Below are 25,749 nucleotides of genomic sequence, written 5' to 3' on the forward strand. Positions count from 1 at the left end.
AAACCAATCAAAAAATGGACTTGTAAACCGACCAAGTAGACCTAATATTATGTGGGACGAATGTACACATATGGATGCATATGTAGTTGTACACGCACACATACATACTTAGTTTCGGGGGAGAATCAGAGATGGCGCTTTCAAATGAGTTTCCATAAAATGCTTCAAGAGGGCTCTCTTTACCTATATTACTTACTTTACTCTTTGATTCGACCTATTGTGTTTCGACCAATGGTTTCTCGGGTAATTATGACAGTTACTAAATGATTATTCTACGAATAGTAAATATGCGTATCAATGTTCTGCTTATTGACTACTCTCGCAAACGACTATTATGCGTAACGTGATTCGGCGAATCGTTACTCTGCCAAACAACCCGTCTGCGAATCGTTGTCGGCGAAACAAAAATCGGCGTATTTTTTTTCGGAATATCAATAGGGCACCGCTTTACCGTGGGACCCGACGCCCAGAGCATTGTTAGCTGACGCTCTGGGCCTTTGCGGGTCTGGCGATTGTCAAGGCTGCGTGTACGCAAGTAAGGGAGCTACCTACCGCGAATATCAGAATTTCATTATCTCTTACTAAAGCGATAGAGATGGAGCTATACGAAACATCGATGTTCGCGTTGGAGGAGTCCTGTAAGTATAGAATAGAAATATTTTATTCGTAATCATAGACAAGAGAATATTATAGAAAACAGAAAAACATAGGAATTTAATTTCAATTTAATCTCGGTATGGGTTAGTTCCCGATTCGCCGGATTCTTGTTTCGTCGCATTCGCGTATACTCGGATTGTGAAGAGTAGGTACTAACTAAAGTACGATGAGTCATGAGAAGTCATTTTCAACTCGAGGAAGAGGCATATTATATCGGTAGGTGCATTAGTTGCGAACCGTTAGCGCATTTGTATTAATATTAGTATGTTGTACCTACCTACAACCTACTCGTAAACCTTAATGAAATAGTATTTTCACTTCTCATGCTCAAAAAGTGCACCTTTATGTCGTGCGTAGACGACATAAAATCGCATTTTATGCTCTAGAGCATAAAAGTAAAATTTTCTTCTAAGACTAAGGTAATCGGTCTCAACAGCCAAACAGTTAAAACATATTGCACAATTTTACTGAGCAATAAAATTGTGTAGATGACAAAACTTGTTATATTATTTTATTTTTGCTACAATTTATTAGAAATCCGTATTTTCTGTCATTAAATTTAGTAAATCACATAAAATAGGAGTCGATTATCGTTCAAAAATGCTCCGAAATGTTTGAGTTGGCAGAAAACCAAGCGTCTGAAACTCTGATCACATGTTGAAAATTAAAAAAAAATTAAAAAGTTAGGTGGCGGGAATTGGTTATGTATTATGTTCTTTCGCTTTACGACAATTTCGTGGTGTAAATTGCCGTGAAAAATATAATTTTATTTTCCTCGCAATCGAAGTGAAAAGCAGAGTGTACAACAAGGGCATAAATGTCAATTTTTACCCTCGTCTACTATTTTGGTCTGAGCGAAAAGCAAGTTGTTGTATGGAGACCCATGCATTAATTTCTCAGTCGATGAAATTTAGCTTGGTTATTGTATAGTATGAGCCGAGACTAACATTATAAATATCCAAAAAAAACACTCCTAAGTTAGGTAAAAACACAAATCTGATTATATATTGAACCGAGTAATTCCTCAGTCCAAAATTATTTTACAAAATAAGTTATTTGTATCAGTATGTGATACTAGAAAAAAATCTAAAAGTTTTGTCAAACATGAGAATATTTTTTTATGATACTTCCTTTTTTTGACGCTCATTTTCATCGGAAAATTGCTCTGTCATTTTTTTCTTCTTATATGATCTTAGAATATAATTTGGCGCAGTGGGTAAAAAAATCCAAAAAAAATGCGTATCGAAATGTATGTATTATAGAACTATTAAAAACTGAGAGTGGAAAATTTTTAGATTTTCATTTTGTAGGTATAAAACGGCAATAAAATGGCATTTCAGTGAAAAAATTAGACTGAGCAATTTTCCGGTCCAAGACACGCCAAAAAATTTTATTTTATTAATACTGGTATTTCTGCTGGGATATTTTTTTGATATTTCATATATTGTTGCAATACGTTACATGAATATGTCTGGTGAAGAAAGTTTGAACGGAGCATTTTTCCGTAAAAAGATATTAACGATTTAAGACTTTAGGTATTTACTTTAATTCTATTATTATTATTCTTTAGAAATTTATACAATACTTTTTATTTATTGATACTTTATCATACTGTAAAGTTTTTTCTGGCAGAGGAATTACTGCGGGGTCCACTACCTTTATTTACTACACTAAACCTACTATTTATACAATCGTGATATAATAGAAAGTTTTTCAGTCGAGTACCGTGTTTAGACAACGAAGCTTGCTGAGTTGTCTAAGTAAGGTACGAGATTGAATAGCTTGATTATATCACTATTGTATACAATACTTTTTCTACGCGTCAAAAAAAATAATACTTTAAACTAGTAGAATCATACAAACAAACCAAACCAAAAGCTAAGATACGCTAGCAGCCGCGATAGCTTCATACTGGTACGCGCCCCGGCCGCCGCGTTGGTCAATGACACCTTCTCGTAACTCATGAGGCCCTGGTACTTGCTCCGCGCTAAATTCCATTTTAAGACTGTTGTTTTCTCGATTTCGGCCACCGTAGCCTATGGAGACTAACAATCAACGCTAAGTCGTTTTCGTAGTCTATGGATGTTGCTATATTAAGGGTGTCACATACGCGTTTCTGACTTATGAAGCAATTGTTTCTACTATACAACCTATAAATAATTATTTTGAGCTATGGTTTTGTTTCGTCCTCTTGATCGCGTCGAGCTGTGATTGGTCAATTTCATTATAGTTGACTAAACTGTATCGAAATGAATATTATAGTTGAGTTGGGAGCCCATACATTAAAAATACCCAATTGCAGCTTTTTGGTATAAGAAATTTTAATTCAAGAATTACAGTCGACGAGTAGAAAAAGACACAAGGTTCACCGATGGTCAGTGCTGCTGTTAGTAATGATCAGAAGAGGGAAGTACCTAATGAAGTCTTCATGGAAAGTCATTTTCCTCGTCATTGTTACAAAAGACGCATCATTCTCGAGGTCTTAGTTTTTCATTGTAGGCAGGTGTATTCATGTCTTGACTTCAGTTTATCTAATACCTGTAAACGAGCAATTCTTGTATATTTAAGAGATAAGAGATCTTTATTTGCATACCATAGTACAGATGTTATATACATGGACCCTAGAAAGGGTGTAGCAAAAATTGATGGTTCACAATTTCACAGTTTTGGTTATTATTACTACTGACTTATACTTAGGTTTCGATATTATAATACTTATACATTTTCTAAATTGCACTTTTAAGTTGTAACAGCCTCTTCTAACGAATACTTGAATCTTATTACCTATAAATAAGGACTACTACATTACGTTTTAAGTACTTATTACTGTTTGTATTAATATAAAATATGTTATAATATAATACCATTATATTTATATTATATGTACAAGTTACTATTTATTTATTTACATAGTATCATCCTCCATAAATTCGGCTATTGAGTAGTAACATTTATCCATCAGCATAGTTTTAAGGCGGTTTATGAAGTTTGAGTCTGTTTTTAAATATGTGGGGATTTTATTATAAACATTTATGGCTCTGTAGTACTTATGGTCCGTTCTTGTATATTTCTAGTTTAGGCTCCGGGAGTTCTATGTAGTGTTGACGTCGAGGGTTTTGACAAAATTGGAATACTTAAATGTAGGTTTTTTCGGACAAATATAGCTACTTCCAAAATGTACAGAGAGGGGAGGGTCAGTAAGTTAAGATTTTTGAAGTGTGGTCTACAGCTGTGGGGTGGATGTATATTTACTAGGATCCTGATACATTTTTTCTGCATGATGAAAACGTTTTGAATGTCGGTGCTGTGGCCCCACAAAAGAAGCCCGTAGCGTAGCCATGCGACTGCTTGCGAGTGATACGCCGCCAGCGCACACTCTAAGGTAGTGCTACACTTCAATACGCTAAGTGCATACACAAATCGGGCAAGTTTATTTATAATTTTTTCTACATGTTTTTTCCATGTCAAATGGCTGTCCAGTGTAAGGCCCAATAAGGTGCAGTCGGGTACTTCTTCAATATTTAGGTTGTTTATTACAGTGTTGAGGTTTAGCGGTTGCTTTTGTCTTGGTCTGAATTGGATTAATTTTGATTTATCATTATTTATTATGAGTTTATGAGGTTGTGATCGTTGAGCCAATGAGTTATTGAGTTAAAAGTTTGTTGTATGTAGGAACTGCTGCTATTGTTATCTGGCGGCTTAGCACGGTCGCATTTTTATCCCTTGTCACCATGCCTGTCACGTTCTAACAAGTATGTAAGTGCGAAAGGGACGCGCATAGTGATAGTCGATAAAAATGGAACCGTGCTGAGCCCGCTGGGCATTGGAATAAGATCGATATGTCATCGGCAAACATAACAACTTTGTGTTCAGTTGATTTTGGAAGGTTTTTGTTTATTTTTATTTATTTATGTATTTCGGAATCGGATCTAACGATTTCGATGAAATTGCTATACTGGGGTTTTTGGGGGCGATAAATAGATCTAGCTAGGTCATATCTCTGGGAAAAGTTTTATAACATAACGCCAGAATCTATCGATTTCGTTAAGAGAAGTCAACTGCCATAGTTATTGGTTTTACGAGGGGGCTAAGTTGTTTAACTCCTCGTGCTAATATTGATACCCGAGCCAACAAAGATTCCAAAATTGAATCACGAGCGTAGAGCCAGCGAAAATTCCAAAATTGAACCACGAGCGTAGAGGTTTGAAAAGTGGAATGTTGAGCGTTGCGAGGGTTAAACAAACTTTGCTACCGATGAAACCAATTTTTTTTAACCACCAACGCCAGGAACTTGTTTTTTTATTTATATATATATTTCGGGGATCTCGGAATCGGCTCTAACGATTTCGATGAAATTTGCTATATGGGGGTTTTCATCAGGGGCGATAAATCGATCTAGCTAGGTCTTATCTCGGGGAAAACGCGCATTTTTGAGTTTTTGTGTGTTCCGAGCAAAGCTCGGTCTCCCAGATATTTATTTATATTTATATCTATAAAACGTTAAACAAATCGTTTACGACCTGGTGCGTGCATGGCTATAATAATTTTGGGCTTTAGTATGATAGGAAAAAGAAGGAAAACTTCTGAGTTATTAATAAATTACGCATTTAATAAAGTGTATATTTAAAAAAGAAAGTACAAAATATGTGCCGTATTGCTCTTGAGCTAAGCTGACATCGAGAAAAGTAAAACAATTGAGATCTAAATTTCACAATGGATGGAATGTAAACATAGGTAAGAAAAGTAAATAATATATTAGACTGATGTCGTCCATTTAGGCCTAGCGCGAAATAGACTACCCATCTTTTACTACCTAACTGTATTAAAGTGTAATTTATGGAACTTGCTAACTACGAGTATGTAAACAAGTCACTAGTAAATTCATCATTTTTGACAGTTTCAATATGGCGGTTTGTTTACATAGTTAGCAAGTTCCATAGAATGACACTTTAGTTAGAGAGACGGGTAGTCTATCGCGGGCCAGATACTGCCATGGTGCTCCTGCATAGTCACATTCCTCGTCATTATTGTAGATGGCGCCACTTATGACGACAATTTGTATGACACCTTGACCGCGGTTTAACACCATAACGCCATCTAGTTAGACGGCATTAGGTATATTAGAGGTTTATTAGATGCCATCTATAACAATACTAAAGAACTCTACTTTTTATGAAGATTGGCAGTCTTTTTTATTTACTATTCTGTCTATCTATCTATTCTCTCTGGTAAAAGATAAAAACGTACGAGCATTATATACAAATAATGATGTAAATAAATACACAACCTTAATCTAAGTACAGTTATTATTACAGTGCTAATAATACCAGCATATGGGTACCTTATTGTTAGATAACACTAGTAAATACAGTGTAAACTCCATATGTGACGTTCCACGGCAAAAGGTACCTTATGGCGGCTGGCGCTTACGTCGCATAGCGCCGCAATAATATTGGAGCGACGTTAATAATAGCGTAAGCGCCAATCGCCATAAGGTACCTTTACCCGTGGGACGTCACATATAACGTCGACATTTTTGCCTTTAGTTGGTTTAGGTACAGGTTAGGGGTTAGGTACAGTCGACGTCAAAGATATTTTTACACTTTTCCACCTTAAGCCTTTGTAATATGGCGAAAAGTGTAAACATATCTATGACGTCGACTGTACCTACTTTAATATTAATTTCTCTGTATTTAACGATAACTCTCTATAACGTCAAAAGGTGTCCGGTCCTTTCGAGTGTCGCTATATAGAGTTTACACTGTACATGCTGTACACAATGATAACATCTGACTTCATTGCACTTATTTCATTCTACTATGTCTACATACACATTATTATATAAGTAGGTACATACCTACATTTGTCTTTCTTAGGAAAGGGGTGTTATGTGTGATAGACGCTCACGATAAATGCAACATAAGCACCACCGCACGAATGGACTTTTTCAGTCACACAATTTATTTTACTTTTATAAAAAAAAAATGTTCGACTTCATAAATATTGTTTGATTCATTGCGTGGGTAGCACGCGACACGCGACCCAATACAATGGTTATTGACGAACCAGTGCCTAAAATGGCTATAAATAGACCTCTATCGCTTTTACACTGACTGACTGAATGGTCGCCAAATTGTGTCCACATAAGAAATTCAATAGAAATGGTACAGATGTATAGATTCACGTAAATAAAATAGGCGCCAGTCGTCGAGTTGCGGAAACCTCTCCCGACCCCCGTGCTACAATACAATACAGATGTCCAGTCAGTATTAAATAGATAGTGAAGGTGAAAGTGGTCATATATATTGTAACACATTATTGTTACTATAGAAATAAGGATGTGTACGGATATATATGGCCACTTTGGCCGTCATCGTCACTATTTGATGCTGACTACACTATACAGGGGTTATATCCTTCTGCTAAGAGGGACAGGGAAAAAACATATTCCTTTTTCTATCCTTCGCAGCAGAAAATGTCCTTAAAAAGGATATAGACGTAAGAACCTCTATTGAGAGGAGACTAAAATATCAGTAAAATATTTGTACGAAAATATTGTCAAATATTGTTGCCAAAACTTTTGTAAACCTATTTCCTAAACATCTAAATTATCGCATTCTGTTAAAACTAAATACATATGCATAACTCACAATTATAGGCCATTATATGAGTGTACACTTCACATGTTAATCTTAATAAACCAATTGAGAGCAAAATTAAGTATGTTATTGAATTTACACGATATTCTTGTGGTTCCATCACACACACAACACGATTTATCGTGTGATATTTTATCCTCATCAAAAAGAAGACTTCCTGCAAGATAGTAATGATTATCATTATCATAAATATGTATTCTTTTTTGCGCCTAGAAGGTACTTAACTATAATGTAAGGTTTTTCCATATTGTGGTTAATGAGTTGCTTAATCTAAGCTTAAAGGTAACAAAAATAGATTCTCATGTCATGTAAGAATACAGCTGCCATACTGTTCCTCCCAAATTACTCAGTAAATAAGATAAGGTCACTTTCATTACACAAATAATAGATAATAGTGAAGAAGCTAACTGCCTAAAGCTGTCTTAAATCTTTGGATACAAAGTTGCCTACTTATAAATATTGTCCTACAATTTGAGAATCTGATGAGATTCTTAAGTCACAACAGCTACCTAATGCATAGCATACATATCATATCTACTATTTCTAGTATACTTTGACCTCGAGATTCGTAACAACTATTCGTAATCAGAGATCAGACGTAAACTGGTTCACTGGTGAGCGTTGTTGGATTACTGCTGAAATTCTATGCGATTTCGTACTGTGGCACATGAGGTTCGTATTCGAATCCGTTATAGTGTGTGAAGCTGAGACTACGAGTTCCGGCGGCCTCCGAGAGCGGCAGGAGCTCGTCAAGCAACGTCGAGAAGGTGGGCCGCTCGTCCGGGTCCACCTGCCAGCACTGCAGGCACAGGTGGAACAGTTCGTCGCCGACGTATGACGGCTGGCTCGCGCGCATGCCGCGCAACACTCGAGGAGCCACATCTTTGTTCGGCGTGCTTGCGTACGGCGTCGCGCCTAACGTTAGTGCTTCCCACATAAGGCACCCAAACGACCACACATCTGCTTTAGGGTTAAATCTCGTCTGTCGTAACATCTCGCATGCTGTCCATCGAGTGTAGTCTGGCGTTTCATGTAGCGGCCTGATGTGCGATAAACCAAAGCCAGACACTTTCGCGGCTCCGGATTCGCCGATAACAATATTGCGACAGCTTAGTCGTTTGTGTGTCACCAACTTGCTGTGGAGGTACTCCATCCCTGCTGCAATATCAGCACAAAGCTGAAGCAGTTTATTCTCAGTGATGACGCAGAATTTATTGTTCTGCAAATCCCTCTGTCTGCTTTGTAAAAGCATCTCCTTCAAAGTGTATTTACTGCCTTGGAGGACAACAAACAATGTGGTGTTAGTTTCACTGATGCCAATAAGGGAGATTACATTTTCATGTTCACTAGTCTTGATCAGCAGGTCCAGCTCCTGTAGCATAAGCTTCTTGTCAGGCTTCTCCATCTCCCTGTCGCTGATGACCTGCACCAGCCCTGAAGTCTGTCCTCCATGCTGTTGGACTTTAGCCTTTGTGAACTTCCCATAGCTCCCCAAACCAACAACACAAGAAATATCTATATCAATGAGATTCCTTGGTATGTTCCATAATTTTCTTTTTAAGTTTCCATAGTAGTCTATTTTCTCAACCTCTTCTTGTAAAAAGCCAGAGTTTTCTATTTCAATACAAGGCTCACTGAGACTAAGCGGCATTGACTGTGAACCTCTCTGCATTCGAACCAAATGAATTCTTTTTCTTAAAACTATGATCATACCTACTCCGATTAGCAAGAGGACTACGCCGATAGCAATACCGGCCCCTAAGGCCACCACCATCGGGTTGATATCTTCTGGCTCATTTATGTTCAATATTATTTTCTTGGTAGATTCAGCATACCTAATTTTTCTGACATGATTTTTCTCACTTACTATGCCGAGAGACACATCAATATCATTGACCAATAGCAATGGGACATTCTGAAAGCCATTGTAAGTATGTCCATCTCCTATCACAAAATCAGCTTTAATATCATCAGGGTCTAACTCCGCCGTGATGTAGTAAGGGAGGTCCATGCTCTGGGCATAGGAGTAGTTGCCGAGGTTATCAACAAGGAACCCTTGCTGGTATAGTTCAATAGACACCACCACTCTGTACATGGAGACTGGCCCGTTTACATTTTTAGCTTCAGGAATATGCACCAACATTTGGTCACCTCGTCTTTCTTTAACTATTATATCAGGGGGACTAGGATCTGGTGTTCCAATTATAGTTTCTGCTCTAGTTGTAGCTGGAGGGCCCTCATCATCATCATTCGCTCCTGCTACGCTGATAATGTAGCTCGAGCCGGGATATAAGTTAGGTAGTTCCAAACTGAATGTATTGTTCGGTACCCTCCATTCTGGAGAGCTGGAAGGATTCTCAGCATAAGTTGTCACAACATCAGCTTTTATAACATACCCTGTAATATCAGAATGGGCGTCAGGCTGTTTCCAAGTTATTCTAACAGTGGTCTCGGTGACCCTGGTGACGTTGACGGGCTCCGGCGGGCCGGGCGCGACCACCTCGGTATCGTACACGCTCGCAGCATTAACACCCCCGCATTTCTGAGTCTCGTTTTTAGGGCACGGCGAGTCACAGGTATCTAACGGGAGTTTATAGGTGCCGGGGGAGTTGCTGCAGTAGCACGTGGACTCGTTGCCGATGAGCGCGTACTTGAAGTAGACCTGCTCGCAGGCCGACAGGCACACGTCCACGGACTGCCCGGTGTGCGTGTTGAGGATGTCGTCCACCTTCAGCCTGTAGCAGCCGATGTAGTCGCCGCGGTCGCCCACGCCGACGCGCAAGCACAACACGACCACTAGTATACATAGCCACCCGACGCACCGAGTTTCCATTGTTTATTCTCGGTATTGAGTCATAGGTTAATTTGACGTAAAACTTAACGCTCGTTACCAAGTCATTATCATGAATCGTAGCCCACACTAAAGTGAATAAACATGGTACCTCATAAATTAGTAAACATCTACACACAACTTCTTATACAGTTCACTGTGAAACTTTATTTGTTTGGTCAATAAATAAAGAAATACTATAAAACGGCTAGCCAGAACGGTTGACTGAACGTGCGTTCGGTTCCGTTAACGAATGTTTCGGTTCGTTGCGTTTTGATCGAACTATTCGAACTGGAATAATATTATTTTAAAACTCATTAATTTGATAATGGGAAAATATTTTTTACACAAAAGACCTAAAGAATTTTATGAGTCCTTTCGCATATAAAATTATTTTTTACTAGAGTTAAAAAATAGTTGTATAATCGTGTGAAAGTAACTTATCAATCTATCAGCAAGTTAATAGCATCGTGTGAACACCGTGTTGGAAGTTGACAGCTAGTACTGCCAACATACAGCTGTCAAACATCAAACATCTCAAGTTGTGGTTTGAAATGAAATCGTTATAAAACGGATTACAAACAAATATTGATGTGCACTAAAAATAATACGCAATACTTGAAAACAAAGTATTAAATATGTCTACCAGATCTGGCAAGAGTAAGTATTGTATACAGTAAAATTTAATTCGTTACCATAGTTTTAAGTTTTTGTGACGTTAGCCTAAGCGCGCACCACGATTTTAGTTTTTGCGACACGATTTTAGAATCGCGCTGTAATATATCGCAGAAAATTCACTGCGCGCACTGCGATGAAAAAGTCGCGGTTTGTTCATTCTCAACATGGATTTCGTACCAGTCGTTTGTCATGAAACGTTGTCTTTAATATGTGATCGCTGTATGACTTTGAGTATTTATACCACAAAGGTGATCTCCTTCTATTTTCATAATTAAATGGTCAACATCTAGCGTCTTCAGCAGCAGGTTCCGACATGTTGACGCTTGGAGAGCGATATGCCGACTGAGGTCCGGGTGCGATTTTATTATCGCAGTGCGCGCGGGGCCATACAACTCCGTATGCCGCAATTCACTTTGCGACAATCGCGTCGCGAGCAGTCGCGGAAAAATGTGACAAATCACAATTTTAAAATCGCTGCGATTTTTTTGTCGCATATGCGCGCACTGCCATATAAACACATACGTTACATTTCTGCGACTAAATTATCGCGCGACAAAAAGTCGTGGTGCGCGCTTGGCCTTAATCATTTTAATGTTCTAATACTTTTTCAGGGCTTCACAATGCCTCCATTGAGAATATTGAACCTGAAATTGCTTTAAAAAGTGACAGAAAGACGCGAAGCAAACGTGTTGTAGATAACAGTGAAAGTCAGGAAGGGAAAACTACTAAGAAACGCCAGAATTATGTGAGTTTCCCCTCCGAGGAGGATACTGCTGATGTGAACTCGCTGGAAGACGAGGTACAAGTCAAACCCGTCCGCGCCTTGCGGCGGCAAACGCTCAAGGAGCAAAACGCGGCTACCGAGGAGGTGAACACTGCCATCACTACTAAGAAACAGGTCAGATCAACTCGACGCACTAAAAAGTTCTCTGAAACCGCCGCAGACGACGTGCCGGACGTTCCTGTAAATGAGGAATCCCGTGAAGTTGCTACCGTCACCAATACTAAGACTAAAGTCAAGAAAAACAAGAAGAAATCAAAGAAAGACCAACCTGAAGTTAATGACAAAGAAAATAAGGTTAAGGCAGGGAAAAAGAAGAAGAATAAGAAAAAAAAGAGCTCACAATCTAATTCATTAGTTGAGCCGGAAGAGCTCAGTGTAAAGAAGAAGGATGACAGCAATGTGTCCACGGACTCCTTCCACAGTGCTGCTGGCAGCCCCCTACACAAGCATGTCACTCCCCGGCTTAACAACAGCGTTAGTAAACAACCAGGTGACACTGAGACACTCCCTGTACAGAAAGCAAGTGCCAAGAGAAGGTCAAGCAATAAGAGGGTTTCTGAACAAAATACTTCAACTAAGACAATGGAGGTGGATGAAGTAGATGCAACAAAAGTAACTGAAATATTGACCGTCAGAGCCAGCAAGCGCAGGTCCAGTTTGAAAATAGTGCCTGACAAAGATATCATGCCAGATACTGCTGAGAAAGTGGATTTGAATGCCACATTTGAAAAGGAACCTGCAAAGGAGGGTTCTAGTAAAAAGAAAAGAAAATCCAATGTAATGGAAGAAAACATTGACCCTGTGGTAATAAATACATCAACTAATTTAGATGTTCCTAAGACATCTGAAGTATTACTTAATACTACTTTTGAAAAAGATGACATGGAAACAGATGTTAAAGGTAAAAATAATAATAAATCTGACAATAAAGAACTGACTAATGATGACCAGACAAGCAAAATCTTAAATTTAAGTTTTGAGATAAGGAGATCTCCCCGAAGATCTGGAAGTGGATCTGAAACGGTTGCAGTTTTAAATGGCACCTTTGAGTTATCTCCTAAACCTGAGCCGACCAAACAAAAATCTCTCGACTCCACATATGACAAAGAAAGCAAACTTGACACAACATTTGACAAAACCACTCAGAAACCAAGCTTGGGTTCAAAATCATCTCTCATAACTTCTGATGACGCCACTAACTCCTCAATAGTCACACTTGACAAATCTGATGACAATTCAAAAGTCAACATCACTGATGATGACTCCAAAACTGAAAACATCCTGAACACTACACCGGTCTTGATAGAGAGCTCAATGGAGGAATCAAGAGTAAGTGTTCTAGAAAGTTCACTAAAGGAAAACAAAACTCCGGAAACCAAACCAAAATCTACAACACCATTGAAACGGGAAGGCACTTTCACCAAAGACAGTCCGTGCATGTCTCCTAAGACACCCAACAAGCGACAAACTTTGCCTGCAGCAGGCTGCACGCCTTACCATTCAGACAGGAAGAGATCACAGACAAAGAGGACCCTAAACCAGACACATTCCATAGAGAAGCCGAGCCGCCGGTCGTCGCTCGCGGAGGTGCCTACTCGGGCTACGCGCGTTATGTTCTGCAGCCCTGTGAACAGCCCGGGCTTAGCCACGCAAAGGAAGAGCAAGATCATCAAGTCGAACCTGAAGGGTTCCAATAAGAGCTTTGTTTTTGAAGAAAGTGGTAAGTTACTTTTAAATTAATTTTTAGCAATTTCTACTTGTCTCCCCTCCGATTGTTGTAAGTTAAGTTTCTTTATTTAATATTTAAGTACCTTGAACTCAATTCAAGATTTCTTGTTCTATTCTAACTATGTATAATACAAAACTCATCTTTTCTTCAGATTCCTTTATCACATTCTAGTTCTAATTGAGTAACGGGAGATCTCTATGTTCAATTATCACATTACTATTAATCAATTTCCAGATTCTGTGCTGTCTTCAGTACCAACACGGCTGGGCCGCAAGCGTTCGTTCACGCATACAGATGGGGAGCAGGCTTCAGCTAAACGAACTCGTCTTAACACTGAGAGGTCCCTACCCGCGGCCCGAGCGCGTACTAATAGCGCTATGGGTAAGTACACTCACCCTTTTGTACTTACCCAAAGGAATACGAACCTTCTGTACCTACAGTTTATTCGTCTATACATATTCGTTGTGCAATTTAATAATGGCTTAATATATTGTGGAAACATAGAGTCACTCTCGTACCTAAGCGTAGGTCAGTTTTGGAAGTAGAAAACCCGTCCCGTTTATCTTGGGCCAGCTTTTTGAGACAACAATAGACTCGAATTAATTATATACCTATATGTGCATTTCATTGGTATGGTCACAGGGTCTATGTCATTCAGAGAAAGAAAAAAAATGTGGTTATTAAATAGCCTTACACCCTAAACTCATTGTCTCTTTTTGAAACATTAACCCCTATTTTATTATATGAACTATATTTTTATTTATCTTGTCACAATAAGATCTAAAATCACCCAAAAACCCTTGGTGATTTCAGCAAAACTATCAAACGCATCAACCCCGTCCAAGCCCGCCACACCGAGGTCCGAGGTGAAGGCCACCAAGCTGCCCAACTTCGCCGCCCTGCACGCGCGCCGCTTCGAGCGCATGGAGTCGCTCGACGAGTGCCAGCAGAGGAAGGCCAAGCGGGCCAAGCAGTTACTAGTGCCTACTGGCAGTGTGGCTGTACTTGAAAGAAGCAGCCCTAGAGGTTAGTACACACTCGTATTGAAAGTCTTTTCCTAACAACAATAATTAAGGCCATCACAGACGGAGCGATAATTTATATCGGCAGATACCGTAAGATACGGCATCTGCCGATATCTTTTACGTACTATTTGACAGAGTCCACACACGAAGCTGTAATATATATTTTGGTATTATATCTTATCGCATTGCGATATATCGTTCGGTATATTTCGTATCTAGACAGAGCGATATATATTTTAGTATCGTTGGCGTGTGTGGTGCTTAGCAATACTCTAAGATATCTGTCGGTATCTTCCGATATATTATCGCTCCGTCTGTGACGAGCTTTGACCCGTGCTGCTATCGTGCGCGGTGCGTCTTCGTGAACCTGGTTGGAATGCGCGAAAGTTGGTATTGGGCTGTAATCGCGCGTATCAGTTAACACATTCAATGCGAAGCTGCATTTTGTGAATTCTCTCTCAGTGCGTTACATCCCATGAGAGTCCTGTATTGAACTTTTTCGCTGTGCGGTACAAGTCAATTACAGCCTGTATGAAGGGGTTTATATTTTACCAAAAATATCTTTACTAAATATATACTTATTAAATCTAATTATGACAATGTTTAGTCTAATAACTAATCTACCTTATATTGCCTTCGCCGAAGTTGATGACTTCTGGTTGAGCTTTTATAGACGAATTAATTAACAGGTCAAAATTGACTTGTAACGCACAGCCAGGGCGGGCAGGAGTAAAAGTGTCGATGATTTAGTAGTGATGGGAAAGATAAACAAACAAATATATCGATTCAATTTATTCATATTTTTTACTGTAGGTTTATTTTAAGGCAATTCTTATTGAATGTGTATGCATGTCTGCATATCAAATTGTTTTCATCTTTGAATGAAACTTGACAATAACTGCACTAACAACTCAGTAAAGTGAAGCAAATTCCCTTTTTAACTAAGAGGCTACATATACAATCCAGGCGTTTACAATACAAGACCCAAATAAAATGCTCATCATTAATTGATTGTACCATTTTAATCCTCATTTTAAGGTTGAATAATATGCAGTCATTTTGCCACTATAATAATAATCAACAAACATGTGTATTGATAACAGGGTAACAACACTAATGCGCACTGCCCTTACCTGCAGTGCTATACAAGGCCGTACCCAACAGGTCATATAGGCCCTGTTCCGCACTGAATAGAAAAAGTTTTAATCTAGTGCGCACAGGTCTTACGTGACCTGTTAATTCATTTATATCCAGTCGGGTAGAATGTTAAATGACAAACATAAATGTATACTTGACTATATAAAACAATTAAAATATCACAACACCATGGATCAGACGCTTTCTTGGTCTCCCCATGTTGCTGAGGTGAGTAAAAAAGTTTTTGGATCCCTCCACTCTCTTCGACGGCTGCAGAATTTTCTCCCTCTTCATACTAAACTGACTCTTGCCCGTTCTCTCTTGCTCCCTCTTCTGGACTATGGTGACGTTGCGTATCTGGACCTTAATGAGGAATTGCTGGATAAACTTGAGCGTTTACAAAATGTTTGCATCAAGTATATATTTGGCCTCCGTAAATATGATCACGTCTCCAACTTTCGCTCCCAGCTCGAGTGGTTACCGATCCGCCGACGCAGAGATGTGCATGTCGTGTCGTTGCTGTTCAATATACTCTTCAACCCCCGTTCCCCATCTTACCTAACGGAAAGATTTAACTATCTGGCTGAAGGAAGTGATCACCGTTTACGATCTAGCTGTAATCTCACGCTTACTATTCCGCCTAATAAGACGCGAACATATGCAAATTCTTTTACGGTGCGCGCTGTGAAGTTGTGGAACGAGTTGCCCCTGTCGCTCAGGCGGTCCCAGTCTGTGGCGTCACTCAAGGCTAATCTGAAGAAGCTTTGGCTTTCCAATCAGCGTGATCTGGTTAAGTACTAAACCTTTATTTCTACTTTAAACTTGTATATATATATACAAGTTTAAAGTAGAAATAAAGGTTTATATATATATATATATATATATATATATATTGTATTGTATGTATGTATGCTAGTATGTATTTTATGTATTTTTATTCTATAATATTATTTATGTATTTTATGAGTTGACAATACGTTAGTTTACTTTTTCTAAATATTACTGTACATCCCATAAGTTTGTCTATCTGACCTGACTGGAGTTTTCCTCTCATCTAATCGAAGGTTAGCTGGAAGAGATCCCTTATAGGGATAAGTTCGCCTTTGTACTTCCATTACTGTAATTTATTTTTGTAAACCTGTGTTGTGTACAATAAAGTGATTACTACTACTACTACAACATTATCGCCTTCGCACCAGGGGGATGTTACGTATTTCGGTCGCCGCACCAGGCGAAAGTCCAGTACATGGTCAAAATGACCTGTTACGCAGTGAACGTGTTAACGACTTTGGCGGTCAAAGGGATAACTTACCATTGGTGAATTTTATGTCTCTACAATAAGGATTTTCAATTTACAAATAAATATAAATTAAATGCATGATGTTGTTACCATAGGAATAAGGATGTGTCCCAATATATTTGGCCACATTGGCCATCGCTATATATTTGATGCCGATTGTACGGATATATCGCCTTCTACGGCTACAATATTTTGCATGACTCCCTATATGACTATACATATTCTAACGTATTATATACTCTTTATAATGAAGAAAACTAACGTGTAGTTCTAGAATCAAGCATACTCGTCCACAACACCCCTAAGACCACCAACACCACCACCACCGCGATGCCCCTCGTTTTCCTCATCATCATTTAACCTTTTGAACGCCACACCCGGCAATTGACGTCGATCGTTTTTTGATGAAAATCTAATGAAAAACACCCCACTTTTAGGTTGGCATTATTAAAATTTATTCACAAAACAAAATTTTACCCCCGTGGCGTCAGTAGCACGGCAAATGGATACGCCGTTTGGCGTTCAAAAGGTTAAAAGGTTAATTCCGTACTGTTTATTTTACTCAGTTGTCACTAGATGTCGCCACACGCATGATATTAACTATACTGAGTTATTACCGTAGGCATTAACAAGTATGATTCATAAGGTGACTTATTGGAATTATTGCCCATTATACCGATAACACACTACCAAAGGCATAAATCATTTCTATCTTCTATATAGATTGAGTATATAGGTAGTTGCAATATTTATTAGGGCTAATGTTTCATCAGAGCTCTTTTTGGGTCAAGAAAATCAAGATGAAACAGTACAGCTGAATTACTTTTTGTAATTTACTGATTATTTTCATACATATCATTGTCCACCTTAATACGAGCGAATTAAGGTCGAAAATTTAAACACATTGTTTATTATACCATGCTTGTAATAGAGACTTTATGATTATTGCGATAAGGTGGACAATCGAATGCACGAGTATACACGTCGTCTGTTAATCAAACTAGTAAAGGTGCATGCGACTTGATGCAATAAATGTAATGAATATTTATGACTTCTGACTGCATTGGTAAATTTCATGTCATGTAGTTTATAGTGTAAATAACATTATTTGCGGTATTTGACACATTATGACTGACGTATATAGAGATGTAACTAACGCAAATCGATTGTCACAGCAAGCGATTACGATTGGATGGCACGTAGACTGAGGTATCGAATTGTGACGTATAATGAATTTTTATTTGAGATTTAAATAAAGCTAGAATTATATGGTTTTCCCGCAAGCTACCGGTCGATCGGTATATTTAATACACCGACCGAGTAGGTCGCACCCATTGTCAAAATTGAAACTAACTGGGGATCTATTTTAAAGTTTATTTATGTTATTTCTGTGTCAAATTTGTTGTCTGTTAAGTGACGATAAATATATCCATATTTACAGTTAATTATCCACCTTTTCCTTATTTTTATTAAAAGAAAAATGAAAAATTCATATCGATTTACTTAGACGACTACCGATTCATAACGGTGGTGTCCGGCCAACCCTAAAATTAAAAAAAAAAGACGTAGAACGTAAACGTTCGCAGTGCAGTTGTTTTCCTTTGTGATTTCGATGTGCAAAACATTTTACGTAGTATTGCTGTTGTGAGTGACAGACGTCAAATACCGCAAATAATGTTATTTACACTATAGAAAAATAAAAGTGGCCCTTGCAACCGTAATGCAGCCATTTCGGGGTTATAATTAAGTTGTTAGCACTGGTAAGAGCTGGGATATTTTTCTCGTCTTTTACCACTGGGAATTAATGAGGAAAAATCTAGTTGTTACTTGTTACTACCAATTCTTTTTGGTGTATACAATGTACATGGTATTTGTTTAGTACCTACCATCTACTCATCTTTTACCATCATAAGGTGAAAACCCAATCTCACTAATTATAAACAAAAATAAAAAACCGGCCAAGTGCGAGTCGGACTTGCGCTCGATGGGTTCCGTACTATTAGGTTTACTAATGTGTTGCAGAAAGATTTTTGACATATTTTTGTATTGCATAATGTTACTCGGCAGAAATGTCGTTTGGCAGAATTACCTTTCCCATATATCATTTAGCATACAATCATTTCGCAGAGTTTTAAAATCCAGAACCATATTTTGGCATACTGTTGATGATCATAATAGTCTTTTAAACGAGTATTAATTTCGCAGATAAATGTATTGCATAATATTTCGGTAGCATAAAGTTATCAAGATGCATTAAAGTTAATCAGATAACCTAACCTAACCCACTTTTCTGGTGGCCGTTCGTTTTGTATGAGGTCGCAGTTCTAACCTAACCTAACCCACTTTTCTGGTGGCCGTTCGTTTTGTATGAGGTCGCAGTTCTAACCTAACCCAACCCACTTTTCTGGGAGCCGTTCGTTTCATACAGGAGGCCGCAGTTACAACCTAACATAATCTTCTTATCTGGCACAGGTTCAATTTTGTTTGGGGGTCACGGTTCTTCCTTAACGTAATCCACTTTTCTGCAAGTAGAAAAACATTATGCCATAATGAAAGTATGCTGCAGGATGATTATGGTACATACAATTATGCTTAACCAAAGTCTGCAAAAGTAATCTTCTGCTAAATAATATGCTGCAAAATGTATTGTATGCTTAGTAATAATAATGCAAAGTACTATTTATGCCTAATTATCATTCTACTAAAAGTGTTTCTGCGATACATGTTATGCGAAGTGTATTTCTGACAAACAATATTATGCCAGAATAGGGGAACCCGTACTATTATCATAAAGTCAAGTTTGTCGTATGGGAGCCCCACTTAAACATTTATTTTATTCTGTTTTTAGTATTATTGTTATAGCGGCAACAGAAATACATCATCTGTGAAAATTTGAACTGTCTAGCTATCACGGTTCGTGAGATACAGCCTGGTGACAGATAGACAGACGGACGGACAGTGGAGTCTTAGTAATAGGGTCCCGTTTTTACCCTTTGGGTACGGAACCCTAAATATCAACCTTGTTTCGGAACATGTGCGGCAGTAATTAGTGAGTTTTAGTTGTCATCTGACGATATCAGATGTTATTACCAGTGGTAATAACTTGGTGGTAACGCTTATCTGTGCCATTTTATCAGTTTCCATGCATTACTGTATCGCCGTTTCACTCTTCTAGACAGTGTTGGCCGAACGTTAATTGCAATTGACCATTAACCATTACAAATTGAACCGTAAAAGTTGACGGTTCAACTTGTACTGGTTATTGGTCAAGAATTTTCAATTGCATTATTAACGTTTCGGCCAACACTGCTTCTAGATCTCTACGAAAAATAACCGTAGCTGAATTACACTATTAAAATGATTCAAAACAGGAAATGCTTTTGTCCAACAAACACGTATTCACGTGTCTATCCATCCATATCTAAACAGTTTTTATAGCGAAGAAGTAAAATATTGCGCTATCACTGATAACAAGCCAAACAATAAATTAACTCTTGTGTACACTAGATAAGGCTCGGCTTTCCCAATTACCTACTATGTTTACCAAATTACTACTTCATTCTACGTCTGGTCTATACAAGTAAAGGAAACTGACGTAATGAAACTATTTGTTTTCCATTCATATAGTGTGGACATTTCTATACAAATGAGTATATTGGTTTTTAAATGGTCGGCAACGCGCATGTGCAGTCAGTGTCATATACATATATAGTAACGGCCAAAAGTAGTCTCGGTACACATCCTTATTTCTATGGTAACATAGCACACGATATATTTGGCCGTCACTATCCGACTGTGTTGGTGTCCATAGACTATGTTGACCGCTCAACATCGGGTAGGCAGTATGCTTGTTTGGCACCGAAGTGTTATTTAAAAAACGTTTTGAGTATATAAATTGAGATCGATGCATAACTTCAATTTCAAATTTCAATGCTAGAAAGTCTATAAGAGTGTTTCCACAAGTTTTGAGCAAGTGCTCTTCAATTCAGAAAGGCTTACAATCACAAGTGGATTCTACACTGAATGCGAATTTGGACACCCATTTATTCTATCGTACCAGGTGCTCATAAATGTCTGAACATAGTCTGTTGGCAGTTGGCATCGATTGTTTGGGGGATGTTATAATATGTGTCGCTTAACTTCAAACTCGGGTAAATCCATTCGACCCTCTCAGCAAATATCTACCCTATTACCTTTTCTTAATTCCAAAATGGCATAATATGACATGGATTTACCCGAGTTTGAAATTAAGCGACTCATGTCGGATGTATACAGTACCCATTTATTTATCTGACCATAGCCATCAGTTATACCAATATGAGGTGACTCTTTTAGACAATTAAGCCGAAACTGATTAAAAAATCTGTCGTCATAGGTCGCACAATTGAATCGACATTATACGGCGGTTTTATACTTGTTACAATATTGCAAGTTACATGTATCTTTACCTATTACAAAGCCCATGCAGTGATTGTAATCAGGCACTCTAGGATCTATGGCGATCTATATATATTTAATATATTATATTAAATATATATTTTTCGCCACACCAGCTCGTAAAGGCTCTCTATTTATTCTTCAAACACTGATGATGAGAAAGATGCATTTTATCTACAAGAGTGGCAAAGTAAATTGATGGAAATCGAGTTGTTTTCTCATGTTGTGTGTGGATGTAATTGAAAATCATTACTTAAAACCAATTCTAGTACAATTAAAGCTTAATTATTTTAAGTAATGATTTTCAATTACACATTTTAATCACGATAATTTAAAAACTTTATTTGTTATGTTTTTAGTTAGTATTTTTCACGCGTTGGTACGTAGCAACTTTTTTATTAACCCTCGCAACACTCTAGATTCCACTTTTCGAACCACCATAGAGTGGTTATATTTTGGAATCTTTAACACGAGAAGTTAAACAACAACTTTACCCCCTTGTAAAACAACAGTTATTTGCTCGAGCGTAGCGAGTGGTTCGGACACAGACCAACCCCTAGGCGGTTAGGCGGTTTTCTGTGGGTTCGGAACATGGAATCTTGCGTGTTGCGAGGGTTTCAACTTTTCAAGGCACGAGGGTTAAACAAACTTTGGTCCACTGTAAAACGTTACAAATCAAATTCAAATTAATATTATTAATCATTTATCATTCAAAATCATCGCTTATAAGTCAATTCTATCAGCCAACATGAGCAAACAACCAAAAATTTGCGTCAAAGTACTTTGACGTATATTTTACAGTTAGTCTATAAGAGCTTGTTACATCTATTCGAGCACTTTCTGCTGACAGGGAAATTGTCCCTTTATTTCCATTACTTACCGCACTTACCTTTCCAGTGACCCTCGAACCAAAGCCGCGCGACACGCCCGCCAAGACCGCCGCCCCCGCCAAGACTGCCACTCCAACCCCCGCCGTCGCGCTCGCCAAGCCCAAGCTGCCCACACTGGACACCCTCCAGCGCGGATACACCAGGTTCGGCTTTAAGATGAACTGCGACGTTAACCCCTTCAGCGTCCCGAAAACTGACAAGCCAAAGGAAAAACCTAATGGCATCAAACTGAATGGCCTTAAAGACCTTAAAGTCATTAAACCAGTTGTCAGACGCGAGGTGACGCAGCCTTCCCTAGCCGGCACGACATCGCTCCGCAGGGCCGTCGCTAAGCAAGCTATAATGAGGGAAAAATCCTTCACTCTCACTGAAAAACGAAGTGAGACGAGGAAAGAGGTCAGAACGGTCATCAAGGGCGTGCGGACTAACAGGCGTTTCGAGCTGCAGATGAAATCGAGGAATCTAAATGGGTGATCGGGAAATGTGCTTTTTCGTTTACTAAAAATGGGGAGCAACAGTTTTTCTGTAACTATCTCACACAGTTTGCCATAATTCTAAAATTCTAAAATTATTCTGTTGAACGTAATCATATACCTTGCATTTTATCTGCTTTAGTCAACGTTGACTGGAAGAGAATGATTTATACTATTTAAAGCAGTAATCCCAGGTTGGAAGTCTGCTGGCAATAATTTTAAAAGTAAAATAAGGTAACAAATAGCCATTAAGAGTTTCCAGAGTTCAAAGCGAAAGGTCTCTGATAAGCGTTTCTTTGAAGCCATATCACGTACAAATATTAAAACTAAGTTCATTGAAAAGAAAAAGGTTAATGAATTAATGAAATTAATTTATTCCAGAAAACATTTCCATCACAAACTATTTAGACAGTGAAATTAAGGCGAATACAGAAAATAAATTAAATATAAAATCATGTCAATCAGGTTTAAGTTAGTCGCATTATATATAGAGCGTAAGGCTTATAAATGTTCTGTTGCCGAAAAATAAGCACAATTTTATTGTTGTAATCTATTTGAAATGGTGTTAACCGAATTCAACAATATAATGGTTTCGTCACATACTTAGAGTGACAAAGGAAGTTTCCTAGAAAAACCGAACATCGAATTGAATGGTATTGTAATGGGTGATTATAATCAACAGTAGAAGTTCAATAATAGCTAAGCAATCGATTCCACAAATACTGTGCTTAACCTCGTAAGGCCCAATGTACATTTTAATGTACCATCGGTCCATCGCCCACACCTTTAACTGTACATCGGTGGACTTTATGCCTATTGTAATAAGGTCCACCGCTGTACTGTTGGAGTGTTGCTGTTTGTACTCTCTGTTTCAATCTAATTAGAACCATTCATGTACCAAATAAAGTAGTATTTATTTTGTTTCATTGATTTCTCAAACAAACGAAATTCATACCAATTCACTATACATAAAGATTCAAATTAAAAATAGGAAAATTTTGTATGCTGGGCCTTGCGAGGATTGGCTATCTCTTTGCAATAAGATTTAATAAAAGATGGATTTATCAGTTCGGTTATCCAACCGAATTATAACCTAACAACGTAATATCCCACCGGAAGAGTCCTGAAATACCTAATTTTATCTAATTTAGTTGATTTTTCTCAACAACCTTTTCTAAAATGTTAATATAGTTTTACTTAGTTTTTTAATTACTTTTACTAAAACTTGTTTTAACGTATTGTAAATATTGTAGGTATCTAACAGTATTAACGTAAAGCTAACAGATATCATGTTCAGGCCGAGTGCCAATGTTTTTCTTTTTGAAAAATTATGTTATGTACCTAAGATTTAGAAGTAAGTTTGTACGCCTTTTGACATGGATTACAATGGTTTGGAAAATTAGTGGTTTTATATGTAATAACAGGTAATAATTACTAATGTCAAAAACCATATACACCATATTCAATCATAGACTTTATATCTAAGGCATAGAGTTCAAAACCGGTTACCTACTTCGAGGCTCATCGTACCTATTGGAAATGACGAAATTTATAGTGCGACATAAAATAGTAGAAATTATATAAAATTGAACTTAAAACATTTCTACACTGAATTGTTGCCATGTTAAAGCACATTACGTCAAAAATGTGAGTTACGTAGGAAGTGGCGCCCTTAATAAGTTTCTACTATTTCTTGTCGGACTAGAAAGGGGCATAAATAAATACAAGAAAAATGGCTACAACCAGATTTATTAATGTCTCAACATAGAAGCACAGGTAAGTGATCACGAGGCGGCTCTAGCGTCCGGCGCTGCTCAACACTCAACACGTCTCAACACTTCTCAACATTTCTCAACACTGTTCAACACTTCGCGGACCAACCTCTTCGACGACACCTTTCGAAAACCGGGAACAACAGTCTTATTCTAAACTTCGAATGTAACATAGTCTTTACAAAGTCCTCTATTTTCGAATTTTAGAAAAATCCCTTTACCGCAGTCTTCAAAAGTTGTAGACGCTTAGAACATTATCATTAAATATTGAAAATAGATACAACATCATCCCTTGTGCACGGAGTACATATCACACTTAATATTTATCATCATTCATGAAAAATCACTTGTACTGTTTTATTAAAATACACGGCGTGTGCCGTCGGATATATATTTATACAGCCTAGGGAAAATAACTTATTTAGGAAATGCTGGTAGCCTGTCGGTGCAATACGTATCTATATAAAATATTTCTCCTTTTTGACATTGACCGCTCGCTGTGGACGATGAAAATATGTGTAAGAGTTGTACATGTATATTAGACTAATAATATCCACGCTACTGACGTGATTAAAGACATAACAGACTTTATTTCAATTGCAATAGAGTTGATATCTAGTTCTTTTACTTATAATAGAATCTGCAAGTTGCAAACTGCAACACAACTATACGGAAAAAACCCTCGGAAAAGGACCTACACAATTCTTATTCTCTTGACAATAGTCGTGTACCGTGTACAGACAGTGTTATGCCTATACACGATACGCGACTGGGAGCTTCTTTCGCAGAGCCACTGCTGACTGTAGGTACAAACATCAGGTAGTACTTAACGTAGCCATACTACTTGCCAGGTGCCCACAACTCCCACATGTATCTTACATTTGTAAATTAGTGAAAATACAATTCTGCATGTACTACAGAGTTGGCCTTGTTTGTTCTAATGTGTGCAGTAGTCGCAAGTAAACGCTAATATAATAGCAAACCTTTGCAAAAGAATACATGGCATTTGAAAAGGAAGTCGTTGAAATTGCCCTTCCAATGTTTCTCCACGACGATTAGTTGGTGTTGAGGAAACGTCGCCAGGTATTGTAGTAAAAGAAAACCTTTGATAAAAGTCTTAACCCATTGGCATAGAGTCCATTATTGCGTACTTTCCTTGGCCAAGTGGGTGGTGTGGTAAACCTCCACAGCGAGCAGCCGATGGTTGCCGTGTTTGTGCTTCAATGAACATTTAATTGACCACGTCGTACAGTCCGCCATTTTGAATTAGAACAGCTAAATTAGTAATACTATGATTATATCAGTAATCTTTACACTAGGTTTACTAAGTTTATTTGGCAATTTTACAGACAAAATTCAAAAGATACGAAGCATTATC

General features: G+C 38.1%; 2 protein-coding genes across 2 annotated transcripts; one reads left to right on the plus strand and one right to left on the minus strand.

The window, feature by feature from the left end:
• Positions 1–6,633: 6,633 nt before the first annotated feature.
• On the minus strand, positions 6,634–10,379 carry LOC134799281 (putative inactive tyrosine-protein kinase Wsck). The gene has a single exon (XM_063771658.1). The coding sequence runs from the start codon at positions 10,147–10,149 to the stop codon at positions 7,960–7,962; it is 2,190 nt and encodes a 729-aa protein (XP_063627728.1). The 5' UTR covers positions 10,150–10,379; the 3' UTR covers positions 6,634–7,959.
• Positions 10,380–10,605: 226 nt separating this feature from the next.
• Positions 10,606–23,998, plus strand: LOC134799320 (uncharacterized). The gene is made up of 5 exons (XM_063771704.1): positions 10,606–10,806; positions 11,436–13,328; positions 13,572–13,718; positions 14,151–14,363; positions 22,134–23,998. The coding sequence occupies exons 1-5, from the start codon at positions 10,785–10,787 to the stop codon at positions 22,598–22,600; spliced, it is 2,742 nt and encodes a 913-aa protein (XP_063627774.1). The 5' UTR covers positions 10,606–10,784; the 3' UTR covers positions 22,601–23,998.
• The last annotated feature ends 1,751 nt before the right edge of the window (positions 23,999–25,749 follow it).

Source organism: Cydia splendana, chromosome 18 (genome assembly GCF_910591565.1).
Source record: "Cydia splendana chromosome 18, ilCydSple1.2, whole genome shotgun sequence".
Classification (NCBI taxonomy): domain Eukaryota; kingdom Metazoa; phylum Arthropoda; class Insecta; order Lepidoptera; family Tortricidae; genus Cydia; species Cydia splendana.

Coding starts and splice junctions, on each gene's coding strand:
- LOC134799320 (XM_063771704.1), top strand. CDS start 10,785: ATGTCTACCAGATCTGGCAAGA. Junction 13,719..14,150: donor GCGTACTAATAGCGCTATGG/GTAAGTACACTC, acceptor TGGTGATTTCAG/CAAAACTATCAAACGCATCA. Junction 14,364..22,133: donor TGAAAGAAGCAGCCCTAGAG/GTTAGTACACAC, acceptor TTACCTTTCCAG/TGACCCTCGAACCAAAGCCG.
- LOC134799281 (XM_063771658.1), bottom strand. CDS start 10,149: ATGGAAACTCGGTGCGTCGGGTGGCTATGTATACTAGTGGTCGTGTTG.